This window comes from Emydura macquarii, unplaced genomic scaffold (assembly GCF_026122565.2).
Source record: "Emydura macquarii macquarii isolate MOO-44397 ecotype Brisbane River unplaced genomic scaffold, CSIRO-AGI_Emac_v2 contig_2199, whole genome shotgun sequence".
Classification (NCBI taxonomy): Eukaryota; Metazoa; Chordata; order Testudines; family Chelidae; genus Emydura; species Emydura macquarii.
The window spans coordinates 3637330-3652810 of record NW_027132336.1 but is presented as its reverse complement, the minus strand read 5'-3'; the positions used below and the strand labels follow the sequence as shown (position 1 = coordinate 3652810).

The following is a 15481-nucleotide window of genomic DNA, read 5'->3' as shown; positions in this document are numbered from 1 at the left end:
CAGTATCATTGGCACAGAACTACCTGATGTCCCTTGAACCCGAGGCCAAAACCCCAACAACCAGGCCAGCTCACCCTGGGACTCCATGGAGCACCACTGCCTGAACCCAGACAGGGGTAACTAGGGGAGTTTGGATGCACAACCTGCCTGGGGGAAGGCCACAAAAACTAAGAGAAGGTCCTGGAAGTCCATGCCCCATTGACCTAGCCCACTGCCTAGCCTAGTCAAATGACCTCACCTAAGGGGATTCCCTGTTGTGGAATAATCAGCCGAGAAACCAATCACTCCCACCGGGAACTGCTTCGCATGTGTGCATCAAGGACATTTCCACAAGGACAGCCCCTTCATGGACTGTAAGTACAGGCAGGCCTGGACAGCTGATAGCAGAGCTCAAAAGAGGAGCCCTGGGAAGATGTTCGTCCCAGTACAAGTGAACGGGGTAGCAGCCCAGGGGCTGGTAGACTCAGGCTGTAGCCACACCTTAGTCCTACAGAGGCTGGTGGGGTAAAGCTGGAGATCTAATCAATCTCCAGTGTATCCGTGGGGTCATAAGACCCTACCCAATCAGAGAGGTAGGCCTGATGGTGAAAGAGCACATGGAAATACTTCGGGCTGAAGTGGCAAAATACCTGGCCTACTCAGTCATATTTGGGTATGACTGGAGGTTCTCTGAGGAAGTGGTTAAATGGTGGTTGGACATCCCTGTGGCGGAGTGGAACCAGACTGGGGGACCCAGGAAGGCAGGATGTGGCCGAGAAGGCACAGGAAGATGATGGTTCAAAGGAAGATGAAGACCCCAAAGAAGGATCATCCACACTGGGGAAGGGCTCTCCGCCAGCCATCAATCCTGGTCTGCTATCCAGCAGGGGGATTTTGTGAAAGAACAAAGAAACGACCCCACTCTAAGCAGAGTTTATGAGCAGATCGTCCAGGAAGACGGTAAGGTACTAGACACCCAGCAGCTGAAATAGTGGCCTAATTTTAAACTGATAGGGGAGAGGACATGTTGGGTGATGAAGGATCCTATGACAGGGGAGGTAAGGATGCAGCTCTTTGTACCAAAAAAGAACCAGCAGAGGGTACTACAATTGGCCCATACAGCCCCATGCGGGGGTCACTTGGGGAGGGAGAAGATGCTTGACAGAGTGACCCTGAGATTGTACTGTTTGGGCATCCACCCAGAGGTGCAAGACTATTACGCCTCATGTCCAGAATGCCAGTGGATAGATCAGAAGAACGTCGCAAAGGCCCCATTGATACCACTGCCCATTGTGGGAGTACCCTTCATGTGAATTGGCATAGATTTGAATGACCCTTTAGAGAAATCCGCAGCCAGGTACAAATACATATTGGTGATCTTGAACTATGCCACCAGGTACCCTGAGGCCATTCCCATCTGATCTGCAACAGCTGCCACCATTGCTAGTGAATTTACAAAAGTATTTGCCCAAGTGGGGATCCCAAAAGAAATATTGACGGACCAACGGACAAATTTCATCTCAGAATTGATGAGGGAACTATGCGACCTACTGAAAGTCACATCCTTAAGGATGTCAGTGTACCACCCCCAAACCAACACACTGGTTGAGCGGTTTAACAAAATGCTGAAGAACATGCTAATAAACTTTTTGACTATTGAACCCTGACACTGGGACAATCTGATCCTCTTTTCTTGTTTGCCCTCCGTGATGTACTCCAGACATCCATGCAGTTTTCCCTATTAAAATTATTATATAGGAGACAATCAAGGGGGACCTACTCTGGGAAACACAGGAAGAACAAAGCACCAGGACAAGCAATGTGGTGAGGTATGTGATCAGTTTCTCCTGAAGTTGTAAAATCTGGGAGGAGTTTGGAAAAGAAAACCTACTGAAGGCACAACACACCCAGGAACAAACCTATAACAAAGGGGCATGACTACATGAGTACCAGCCTGGGGACTGAATGTTACTTCCACTACCAATCTCAGCGTCCAAGTTACTGGCTCGCTGGCAAGGCCTCTTTGAGGTGGTGAAATGGGAAGTGGAAGTCGATTATGAGGCAACCTGGGGGAAAAACCTCTACCTAGGTGTATCACATGAAGACCTGGAAAAGGCAAGAGGGCCTCCTTGTCACCCCCTTTCCTCCTGACCCAGAACTCAGACCTTAGGCCTCAGCACCACAAGGCAGCAAGTTGGTACCAGTTGGAAAGGGTCTGCAGCCCAAACAAGAACAACAAATATGTCAGCTGGTTGAATCATTCCCCAAGGCATTTTTGGCGGTACCCAGGAGAACTCACTTGATGTTCCACTACACAGACACCAAACAAGGGAAGTAGGTACGCGAGAGCCTACAACCACTCCTGAGAAAGGTGTGGGTGATGGTTCACCAGGAACTCGGAGCCTGATAGTGTTGGGAATCACTGAAGACTCGCACAGTGAGTAGAGGAGTCAAACCAGATGGGTCAACATGATTTTGTATTGATTTCCAAAACATAAATGCCATTTCAAAGTTTGACACATACCCCATGCCTTGGGTCGATGAATTGCTGGAAAGATGGGGGTCCACTAAATACATATCCACTCTTGACTTGACGAGTAGAGCACAAGTCTAAAGAGCAAATCTGCTTGCCATCCAAATCTAAAGAAAAAAACGCCTTCTCCACGCCATGGGGACTATACCAGTTTAGAACCATGCGCTTCAGCTTTCATGGGGCTGCCGCCATTTTCCAGCAGCTGATGGACTAAGTGTTATGGCCACATGCGAGGCCACCTACATAGATGATATTGTAATCTACAGCAAGAACTGGACCAAATACATGAAGCACATGGCGGCATATTACGATCCCTCACAGAGGTAGGTTTGACAGCTCACCTGACCAAGTGTCGACTGGCTGCTCAAGAAGTTACCTACCCAAGGTATGCCATTTAGCGGAGCGGGGGTCGAGGGGGGGGCAGCTACAACCTTTGGTAGACAAGGTCCAAACCCTAGTAGGTTGCCTTATCCCCTCTACAAAGAGGCAAGCTCGCAGTTTTTGGGGTTAACAGGGTGCTATCAATGGTTTATCCTGAACTTCTCCACCCTCACTGCCCCTCTGACAGACCTAGTGAAAGACGCTGCACCCAAGAATGTCCAGTGGACTAAAGGATATGATGAGGCATTCAGGACACAGCAAGATTGGCTTTCCTGGGAGCCAGTGCTATTCCACTCAGAATTTCCAAACCCTTTATTTATCAAACAGAAGTCTCTTATGCTGGACTCAGAGCAGTGTTATCCCAGGAATTTAGGGGAGAAGAACACCCTGTTCTCCATCTTAGCAGAAAGTTGTTTCTGCGGGGAAGTAGCCTAACTTGACCATTGAGAAGAAGGCCCTGAATGCCTTATGGTACTAATTCTGTGGGCAACCCATTCTCCTTGTGACTGACCATGCACCACTCCGCTGGCTGAACTCAATGAAGGACCATAACCCACACATTATGCAGTGATATCTCTCCCTGCAACCATACATCTTCCAGGTGGTTCATCGTGCAGACACTGAAAACAAAAACACTAACTTCTTTTCACAGCAGTGGAGGCAGACACGAACTGACCCCAGGACACTGCAACCCAGGGTATTGGTGGAGTGTGTGTGTGATGGGGTATACAAACCCCACACTGGGACGAAAGGGGTTAAAAGACAATGCTGGGCCTACCTAGCCCTGCCCCTCCAACCCTGGAGAGCATACTCCAACTGGAGAGAGGGTTGAAAAGGGAGCAACTCAGCTCAGAAGAGGGAGACTGGGAAGAAGCTAGAGACCTCTCCTTGAAAATTGAGGACTATATGCTAAGCCCAACTGTGGCTGATGGTTTGGTTTTCTTTTTATTTATTTATTTTCTTTCCTCTTATCTAAGACCAGAAGCACAGAGAGTAGTGGCAGGAAGCGACCCAGAAGAGTAACACAGAGGGTCCACAATCCCCCAAGGGTCAACACTGCTGACCCTCCTAGGGCCCTGGGTCGAAGCCCGTTGGAGTGGACGGCCCCAGGCTCCCCTACCACTACTCTTCCTTCAGCTGAGTGGATCCTAACCACTAGGCCACTCTGCCCACCAAGGACCCTACTACAATGATCTAATTGATTTTTGCTGTCTCCCAGCTTTTTGCTGTGGGATATCACTTATAAAAAGACTGGTTTCAATAAGTAATATCCCTTTTCACTTTTTAAATAAAAATAGATGTTATAATAAAAAACAGATATTTAGTGAACCCATAGAAAGACTCTATACCATGCTTTGTGCAGTAGTAATAAGGCAACTTTGCCCCTTCTTATCTTCAAGGCTCTTTGCACTAAACAGATAATATTCTCTCCAAAATTTAAGATCTAATTGAAAAGCCAATAGTTTTTCCCCATCTACGTAAGTGGCTGACGGGAAGCTACTCCTGTCATGCAATTTGATATTTAGGTAATTTTATACAGTGGATACCATTAAAAACTTCAACATTTACAAAAGAAATTACTACACAATAGTGTCTGAAATCCTGCAATATCTAAGATTCCAGATTTTCATAACCACTAGTAAACTCTGACCATGGTATACAATATTTCATATGGGAAAAAATATCTAAACTTTATTGTATGCACATTTACAAACCTTTACTTCAAGAGCAGTTGTCTATAGATTTTGTTTATGCACAAGTATTTAAAAACAAATGTGAAACAACTTTAGTTTAAGGAGGAATTCCATTTATCAAAGGTGCATTTCTTAAGGATTTAGTTATAATTCCAAAAACTAGCCAATAAATCTGTGTAAACAAAGCAAGATCAAACAAAGTCCAGAATATGCCATTCTGGTTACCTGACAAGAGCGAAACTGGTTGACCAGCAGTGTGCATCTTTGTGGGTCTTTTCTTCCATCCAAACAATCAAGTTCAGCTGCTACTTGATTTAGTTCTTCATCTGCATAGTAGAACTGGGCAAGGAGCTGTGGGTCAGTCCTCTGCAAGGAAGAAATACATGAAAGATTATACTTACTATTCCTTACTTGTCTTTACAGAAAGACCTTTTGGTTAATTATTTTTATTTAAAGGGAAACCAGTGTATGAACTGTTTTAGATCAGAACCTGACCAAAAGGTGTCAGAGTCTGACAGGGAGAGGTATTCTTGTTAGACAGATAATGATGGGTAGTTTTTAAATTCTGACACTCCAGCACAAATAATTAAAATAAAATAAAGGCACTATTATTGCAGGACCAAGAGCCATATTACAACAAGCACTGTTTCCAGAGTTGTACTGGCATTCTCAGTGATATTGGCACATCGTTATTTTGGCATAGTAAATAGCTGAATCACAAGTTTTGTTTGCTAAACAAAAACAAAATATGACACATTTCAGCTGTAGTCAAAACAAGCAAAAATTGTTTTCCAAGACAAAAAAAAAGAATTGGTGATGAAATCCTAACCTTTTAATAAGGAATTATGCACAAGTTATAGGGGTTTGATAATAAGGATATGGAGCCTTTAACCACTAGGTTGCCAGTGTAATTCCAGCCAAGGCTGACATTGATTAAAACTTGCTATTTGATGACTATTTAGGGCCTTAAGTAAAATTTTGTTGGACAGGGGTCTGTGTCATAAAACTCAGTATCAAAATTGATGCCAATGAATGGAATAGGCATGGACAATGAACTACACTGTCATTCTCTGAGGTCAGGATTGAGGCACATTGGTGGAACAGTGTTGGAAAACCTTTATTTCCTTTGCCGATGCCATACATGTGGTATGGCTAAAAGTCATTGGTCTCCAGTGTCATACTGACTTATGTATAAAAGTCTCAGAGGACGATAAGGAAGAACAATCCAACTGCAGAGTTGGCTTCTTCTTTCCTTCTCCCAACTGCCTCTACATCTAAGGGATTAGGCATTCCTAACACAGAGCAATTTTTTAAGAAGACTTCTCTGGAACCAGGAGAAGCCAGTAGTAATTATTGCTGGATTCTATTTTAGATCACATGAGGGGATTTTGCAAGTTCTGCTGTGTTTGGTATTTTTTTTTTTTTTTTTTTCCAAACACAGCACAGTCCGGCATTAGGAATGCGGTTTTGCAAGAAAAGAAGGATGCCGCTAAATATTAATTGGCTTGTTTGGTTTTGGATAGCTGTTCCTTAAAAGTCTTCCTGGCCACAGTAAGTGAGGTGGAAAGTGTTTTAATGGGAAAAAAGATTCTCACATGCACAAAAGTGGGGGCAGAAGAGAAGAAAGGGGGGAGAGAGAAGGGAAAAAATAACAGCGGAGGGTGGGGAATGCTGACTGGCTAAAATTAGTCAGGGAAGGAGCCAAGGGATCATAAAAGCTGGTCTCCAGATCTAGTTGCGTAGGCCACTTCAGGATTTAGCATCTGGCTACAATCCTTGAGCTGTGGTCTAACCAGCACTTTCTTGCCCTTAAAATTGGGCTTGATGTAGGGGTGACTATTTCATATGGTTGTTACTGGAGTTTTGTTAGTCAAATTAATGTACTTTTTATGGAATCTTAAATCAGAGTTTACACCCTTAGGAGTATTTTTTATTATCCTTTCTAAACAGACATTATTAATGTCCCAATTTTAATATTAGCAAAATACACATCCTGTAGAAAAAAAAAACCCGAAGTCCTCACAGCACAACACTAAAAAAACATTTACAGCTATATACCCCACAAGATGGAATTACATAACATAAATATCCTTTAGCAAAAATCAACATACATCCACTATATTTGATAAGACAAACAAGTAACACTACTGTAACAGTTTATTGCACTCATTGATGGTCTACAAAGTTCCGATTTATGACTTGAGCTCTATAAACTATGCTAAAAATCACTTCAGTCAATGTTATTTGTCTTAATGCTTCTCAGTCACTAATCTAATGGGGCAATAACAAAAAGCTATCCTGGTAACTGGCACACTGACTCTTGTCCTTAAGCAACTCATTTGTGCATAAGCTTATTGAGTTTAAAGCTGACTCTTATATCATTATGAACCAAAAAGCCTTTTAAAGTGAGATCTCAAACAATATAAAGCTTGAAACAAGTCAACGCAGCCTTTTGTAAGGGTGCTGAACAAGAACATACTGTACCTTAAATGTTTGGAGAAAATATTTTTTCCCTTTTCAGCAGAACGTCACAAACTTACTGTGAAATAAATAGAAAAATACCTATAAACCTTACCAATTTAGAACATCTCTCAATTTATTTTCCTCCTTTTAGTCCCTTTGTTGTCATCTACTACTGAAGACCTGAAGTACAGTAACCAAGTATACAGCTGTCAAACATTCACAGACTTTTACAGTAGTTTTCCCTATGCTTGTGTATGAAAATGATTGGGAAGGAGAATGAAGCTTAGGGAAATAATTAAGAGATATAGAATTTAAACTTAAAGCACAATGAGTACGGTCAGAGGGAAAAAAGGTCTAACCGAGCTGTTGCCTGCTACATCTGTTTTGCTAAAAATTTCTATATTTGCTCAATAAGTTTCCATACTGCAGACCAGATCTCAATAATAGAACTCCAGTACCACTGGGGTTCACATTCCACCACCAGCAGCAGATCTGTAACCCACATCAGCTTCCTCAAACCATCAGACTTTTGGCACTAAAACTCTGGATGCTGAACTACTGTTGCCAGTTGGCTGTCTGATCTAAACTTTCTTCCACCTCTTTTCAGCTACTACACCACTTCTACTGCCAATCTCCACACTGTGCTCCTCTCTATTGTTCTCTCCTTCACACTCTCATTGTATTGCCCTTTCCATTCCTTCATCTTCCATCTATCTCCCTATTCCTCTTTTCCATCCCCACAATCTCTTCATTACTGTTCCCTTCCCTCTCATTCACTGCACAATAATGCCCCCCTGCAAAAAAGGACAAGCAAAACCTCCAAAGCAAACTCATCCTGATTTTTGTTTACAGTCTGAGTAGATGTGATAAGTGGGTAGAGGACAAGAGGAAAGTGTAAGCTCCTCAGGCCAGGGACCTATCTTTCTGGTATGTTTCAAAAAAGTATTCAGTACAATTCTGGGTGTATTGTGTACAAATTATTGCTCACCCTCTTTCTGGTAGTTTTAGTAAAAAAAAATTCCAGGTATTGAAGGGCAGATTCTGTAGTCCCAAAACTACATGGATGCACAGCTGCCCCCAAACCAAAGGTGGAAAAGCAGCTGAAATGCCTTAACACAGTTCCCAGGACACAGCCTGATTGCTTTACCTTGTGAGAGAGTCATGACTTTGAACATTTAGTTTCTAAGGCTCACCAGTGTTTCTTTTTCAGTCCCATAAGGACTGGTAGTTAAGTCCCAGAGGCAAAGTTTTAGTGAGACAGCTCCATCATATGTTACTGCTTTCTAAATTATTTCAGACCGTTGAATATTAGTTTTAAACAGATTTTAACCATAGGCGTGCGTACGGGGTGTACCGGGTGTGCCTGGCCAGGGGTGTCAAACATTTTTTATCCATCCCGTCTACCTTTTACAGCGAGATGGTCCGCAGCGCTGTGTTTCCAACTGATGCTGGAGGTTAGAGCTGCCGCCGAAAGACTGGAGGGCGCGCGATTTCTCAGCGGACGGACACAGTGAGCTACCGCCGAAAAAGAAGGAGCTGCGAGATTTTGCAGTGGACGCTAGGACGCAGCGAGAATTCCGCCGGCGGGTAATTCAAATGTGGCCAGCCAGTGGAATGGAGTTTGAAACCCCTGATAAAGATGAAAATTCCCTGAGTACACACCCTAATGAAATGTGCTGCGCACGCCTATGATTTTAACATTTCTTTGAGAAGAAATAGATGCAGGAATCAGAGAGTTAAATCCTGATAAAGCCAGGAAGGCATGATTTTTAAACAAATTTATCTAAATTACCCTGCAGAATCAAATATAGAAGTTTAATAATTATGGTTTTAAGCAAAAATAGGAAGCTAAGTTTTGAGCTCTCACATGACTGATCTTTCAAATTGGAGGATAAGAAGCTTTAATTGAGTTCTCTCTGCTGTGTTGTGTTCTGTTGCAGATTAGTGGTATAATCTTTGATTAATTATGTCAATCATATGTGGTCTGTAGCAAAATGAAGCTGCATGAAACTCTAAATCTCCCAGCAGGGGGTCATGTGAAGTGAATAACCACAACTTTCTGAATTCAATTTACACTTGATTAGCAGCAGTAAAGAGAAAGATAGAATCAGTCTCAGTGCTAATTTTCTTTTTCAAAACTATGCAAAATATGCATCAAAATGAGTCACACTGAAATTACTTATTACTATTCAATACAAATCCAAGAAAAAGTACTGCATACCTATAAATGTTTAAATCAAGTCTTTTGATGCCACATGAGAAATCTGCTTTGGAAGCATACACGGTGTTCTCCCTGATTGGCATGCCAAAAAGGTAATATATAATGCGAGGCCCTTTGTTAATAATTTTTGGTAAAATGTTGATTTTGTACAGTATTAAAATGAAGTTAGCTCTTTCAGACTTCATTTTGAATCAAGGCACATTTAGAACAACTTTATACCACCTAGAAGATTAATAAGAATTAAATGAAATGATACTGATATGTTTCTTAAGCCCCAAACTTTAAGATACATGATTTCTTTTGATTTTAAAAAAGATGTTTAGAATTTATTATCTTATAATACTTAAGTCATCATCCTAGTTATTTATAAGCACTAACAATGTGCTAGGCCCTGTACAGAGGAGTCTGAGGAGTATCAGATTGAGAGATGAATAGCCTTTTAATCTTAAATATGTATTATTTATAAAACTGCAATTCTGAAGCAGAGAAGAAAAATAAATTATACTTACAAAGCCAGTAAAGAAGAAAATTGATAAGTCAATTCCCCATACTATCCTGAAAGAAGTTCTAAGACTCTGATCCTGCCAGCTCATATACATGGAGAGATCCTTGCACAAAGAGCCCTGTTCAAGTCAAAACTTCACTAACAAGAAGCTTAGGTATTAATCCTTCTCAAATACTGAACAGTTTGCAAACATCTGCACACATGGATAGTGTGGGGGTCTGAGCATGCACTTGTGTATAGGCTGTGTGCTGGATACTTGCTTGTCAGAGGTGAAAAAGGATAAAAGGTACGAAAAGCAATTTTATTTCAAACTTTTAATGAAATATTATGCAGACCAGAGGAGAGCAAAAGCCAAAAATTAAAGATCTGACCATGTCGTTTTAAGAACCATTTCAAAGGAAGTAAATGTGTAATTTTGAAATGTTTGGGATATTCAATTAAATGAGGCAAGATCAAATTTATTTCAAATACAACATTGACATTACGATAACACACCCTCAAAGTGCTACCCAAAAGCAAACCAGGCTATCCTTAAAAAACTTGTGTTAAGTAGTTAAGGTCAAGTATTACACAGCTGGAGTAATCCAGAGGATTTTTTTAAATCGTTGGTCAAATTTTCACCTTTCTTTCTAAAAGTCTCCATGTCTGGTCCCTGTCCAAGGTGTTTGATTTGTTCGCTTTCTGAAAGTTTGAACACTTTGACAAAGGAAAGGAATTTTTGACTCTGCGTATGGAATCATCTTGGAAGGTTCGAATGGATGACTCATTCAATCACATCTTGGAAAGGGCAGAGACAAAAAAAGCGAAGTTTGCAAAGTAAAGCATTCAAGTCCGGAAATGCCAGTTTTAAGGTTGCATGTATAACCTTTGCTCTGCTCCCTTATGCATGTGCTGTGACACTCTGGGTAGGGTTCAGCCCAGACCAGTAAGAGGTTTTGTCACAACCTGCCCTGTACCCTGAGTGCCTCTGTGATGTGCAGCCTTGGTTCAGAGCTCTGACACTAACAGAATGCTCAGCACCATAGCCTCACCCCTGATTTCCACCAGCCTGGTTATATCTTGCAAGGTGACACCAACACCCTCCCAGTCCCAACGTCTCTCCAAAAATGTCTCTCTGCAATGCTCCGCCCCTCTTACTGTAGCACCCACAAAACCTTATCAAGCTCTCTGCTCTTTTAAAGAGACAATACATAGCAGTGTATTAACTTAACTGGGGCTGACAAACCCTCCACTTCAATCAAAGTACTGCAGAGAAAGAAAGTTCTGGGGGAAGAACTCAGGGCTGGAAGTGTTGTTGAGGTTCCCCTGCAAAGAATAACTGGGTGGTGGAAGCCAGGTGTGACCAGCACGTTTGTACGCTGGCTCTTAGTATCAGGGCTCTGAGCAACAGCAATATAACATCCTAGGCAGGCAGAGTTACAAAGCACGTGGTGACTGAACCCCTTACTGGCCTACCTGAACCCCAAAGCTTCACATTGGCACATGGCTTGCTATTTGACACAGGTTTACAATTCAATGACTGATAAAATAGTTTTAAGTGATTCCCACCTAAGTGAAAAGGCTAGGAACAATCAGAGATAGGTTACAATTTTATTATTTTCTTTTTGTTTATTTCAAGTGTGGAAATAGAACAAAAGAAGTTTAAAATGAGCTACAGCAAAATAGCAAAGTTACAGCTGGCTAGATTGGAAAAGGAGCAAAAAGCCCTAAAGTGAGAGGCTGAGCAAGCAGGACAAGAACATCAGAAATGGGAAGCCAGACAATGAGAGCATGTGAACACCAAAAATGGAAGTAAACCCAAGAGCCAAATAGCAAGAAGCAGAACAGAAGCGGGCCCTGAAAGCAGAAGCAGCTGCCCACCAATGAGCCATGGAGCTGAAAGAAAAGAAAATCAGAGAGAGAAAGACGGAGTCTATATAATCTGAGAATGAGAAAAAGGGATGGACAGGTCCCACAGATACTTTCGCTCCCCAAGGAACACCAAGCTGGGATAAGCTGTGCCTTGTATACAGAGAAACAGACTAATTCTGTAAAGTACATAAAGTTCCAGAGGACATGAAAGTCCCAACCCTGATTAGTAAGCTCCTGGGTAAAGCATTAAATGTATTTAATGAAATGCCAATTGAACAGGCTTTGAAATATGATGAGTTTAAAAAGATTGTATTGCAAAATTTTCAAATTACTCTGGAAGTGTATAGAGTGAAATTTAGAGGTCTCAGAATTAACGACAAGATGAGTCATAGGGGATATGTGTATACATTGTGTGATCTGACAAGAAAATGGGCCTGGGGAAGGAGGCAAAGAATTATGACCAATTGTTTGACCTTTTCACATAGAAACAGTTCCTGCACATATGTTCTGAGGAGATCCGACAAGTTATTTGGGACAAACCTCTGGATTCTGTCCAAAAAACAGCTGATCTCACGGATGCCTGTGTGAAGTTAGAGCATCCAGTGAGTGCAAACTGCAAAGGGAGGGGTAGAAGGGCAGTTTACCCTTGGGGGAAAAAGGAGGTAGTTGGGAGCTTAGGCAGTCACTTCCCCAAAAATGGATCCCCCCTTGGGAATCTCTCTCTCAGATCCCCCGTACAAGGGAACAATCCCAGGTGTTACTTGTGTGACTCAACTGAGGCACAGCTGGAAGATGATGTGGCACAAAAATTGCTGAGAGTGGTGAATCCATGGTGCAGCTAAGGTAAATAGCTGTGGGCCAGGACTCCCCTGGGAGCAGGGCAGATTTAGGGTGGTAAGAGATCTGGTTTCGCAGTGACAGAACCCTTTACTGGACCTGATGAGTATGACCCTGATACTCTGATGGGTATGAAACAACTGCTAAGTGTGTATAGATATTAAAGAAAAGGAGAGATGCCCCTTAGTCTGTGGGTTCAGGTGGACTTTAAATGGATGTCTGTGGAGTAGCTAGTGGTTAAACCTACTGCATCAATTTCAGGGGGAGTTGGTTTGCTACTCTGTGTTAGCAACTCTTGTCAGGCCTGACATACAGATTATGACAATAGTGAGTTGAGGCAATAAATATCTAAAATGTGACGTGAGGTTTCATATACAAACTGGTAAAAAGCTGATCCAGAAAATCAGTACATGGAGTATGTAGCCTGTGTGTACAAAGTTATAAATATGTACTAGTATTATGTTCTTAAAATGTTTTGGGCAGACTGGGTTTGTGTATTGTTTGCCATCGATAAAGAAAAGTGTATTTGGTTGTCTGACCAGCCTGGTCATCAGGCACAGACAATGAAGGTACATATACATAGAAGGTAAACAAAGTTATCCAACTAACAAGTGGGGAAGAAGACAGCCTACCAACTATACCCCAGCAGGAGACAGAAACTTTGTCTGAGCTTACTTTTCAAATAATACATTTCAAAGGTTTACTTGACTATAAAAAGAGGGGGCAAGAATCCCAAAGTTATTCTTCAACTGAGGAGTCACAAAAACCAAGCGCTTTGAGCTCCATGTGTTGGGCCCTAGCTAAAGAATGGGCCGGCCACACTGGAAGAACGACTGGTGAGAAAAATTTCTTTGAGCAATGGACTCAAGTTTGTTGAGTTTTCGTCTTAGAACTGTATTTTTACTTTTGTTTGTAACTATTTCTATCCTTATTCCTTATACTTGGTATCGCATAAACCGTCCATTAAGAGGTTTGTCCCTTCGTTAATAAACTTGTTTTACTTTTACCATAAAACAACTCAATTTGATTGAAGTGGAGATTTTGTCAAACCCAATTAATTTAATAAGCTGGTGTGTACTATCTCTTTAAAGGAGCAGCAAACTTGATATGGCTTTGTTGGGTACTACTGTCAGAGTGGCTGCGCACTACAGAGTAGCAAGTTTTGGAGGAAAACTGGGAGCTGGAACAGTTGCTGAAATCTTCCTGCAAAGAGTAACTAGACCGTAGAAGCCAGGGTGTCATCTGCATGCTTGTATGCTGGTTGTTAGTGTTGTGGCTGTGAACCATATCAGAATAGCTTTCTAGGCACCCAGAAGTGCAAAGCAGGCAGTTACTGAACCCCATTACTGGTCTTGGTGAACCCCAAGGCATCACATGCGCATTATAGATTTACAGAATTTAAGGCCAGAAGGGACCATTAGATAACTAGTCTGACTTCCTGTATATCACAGGTAGGGTTGGCAGGATTCGATTTAAATAGATTGATGCTGGTAACTATCAATTTCCTCTGACACACTTGTTTGTGCCTGTAAGGACTGGCTGTCACACCGGTTCTGTGGCAGTGCAGGGGGCCCGCAGCCCAGCTGTTACAGGCCTGCTCCCTCATTCCCATGACAGTAAAGCTGTAGAGAGCTCCCTATGCTGCCACAGGGCCAGTGACACTTGATCTCTGCAGGCGCAAAGTCCGGATGGTGAGGTGCCATGCAACAGCAGGGTGGCATCCCCCATGGCCAAAGGCTCATCCTTCTCCTTGCAACCCTGGCTGAGGGTCTCAGCTCCACCGGGCCAGGACTGCAGCTTATCCCACTAGTTGTACCCCAGTGTCTTGGGCCCCCTGAACATTCAAGGAGCCCCCTGCAGCCCTATTGTAAATGCTGCCCTAATCCTAACCCCAATCCCACCACTGTACATATAAAAATAGTTAAAAATCAAAATCTTAAAAATCAAAATGAATATAAATCAAAATTACAAAAAAATAAAAATGTAATTCTGCCAAGCATAATTATCAGAGGCCACCAAAGTTTATCCAGTTACCCGTTTTGAGTCTGATCATTTAGGCTTTACTCAAACACAACTTCCAGAAAGACATCCAATCTGGATTTGAAGACATCAAGTGATAGAGAATCCATCACTTCCCTTAGAAGTTTGTTCCAATGGTTAATTACTCTCACTGTTAAAAAATTGTTCCTAATTTGAATTTGTCTGGCTTTAGCTTCCACTCATTGGCTCTTGTAATCTCTGCTAGACTGAAGAGTCCTTTAGTATGTGGTATTTTCTCCCCATGAAGGTACTTATACACTGTAATCAAGTCACCACTTATTCTTCTTTTTGATAAACTAAACATATTGAGCTTTTCAAGTCTCTCACAGTAGGACATTTTCTCCAGTCCCCAAATCATTTTTGTGGCTATTCTGTGCAACCACGCCAGTTTTTCAACATCTTTTTTAAAATGTTGGCACAAGAATTAAATGCAATATTCCACTGTCAGTCTCAGCAATGCAGCCTACCTCCTTACTCCTACTTACTACTTTCCTGTTTATACATCCAAGGACGTTGCCAGAGCATCACACTGGGAGCTCATGTTCAGCTGCTTGTTCATTATGACCCCTATATCCTTTCCAGAATACTGTCCCACATTCTATAGGTATGGCCTGTGTTCTTTGCTGCTCGGTGCATAATTTTGCATTTGGCTCACTAACATATATTATGTTTTAATGGACCCAGTTTACCAAGCGATCCAGATTGCTCTATCTGACTGCCTTGTCCTCATTATTTACCACTTTTCCAATTCTTCTGTCATCAGCAAATTTTATCAGCAGTGATTTCGTACTTAGGATAGAGTATTTATTAACATGATTATATACAATTATTTTGCAGGACCCCCATTCATTGCAAAAGGTTGGACACATTAAAAGTCACTATCACAAACTCAGTCTGGTTTGTTACATACACTTAAGAAAATACTTTGCTATGACATACATATTTCAACTGCATCCAAAATATGCAATAAATTGGAA

At 42.0% G+C, this 15481-nt stretch overlaps 1 protein-coding gene across 9 annotated transcripts in view; it reads right to left on the bottom strand.

Annotated features, from left to right (window-relative positions):
- The window catches only part of ZFYVE28 (zinc finger FYVE-type containing 28), a 288745-nt gene that overhangs the window by 126584 nt on the left and 146680 nt on the right, over nt 1–15481 (bottom strand). For all 9 annotated transcript variants that reach the window (XM_067558929.1, XM_067558931.1, XM_067558930.1 and 6 more), the window contains exon 2: nt 4813–4953. In XM_067558929.1, coding sequence (XP_067415030.1) covers nt 4813–4953 — 141 coding nt within the window. The remainder of the gene's footprint in view (nt 1–4812; nt 4954–15481) is intronic.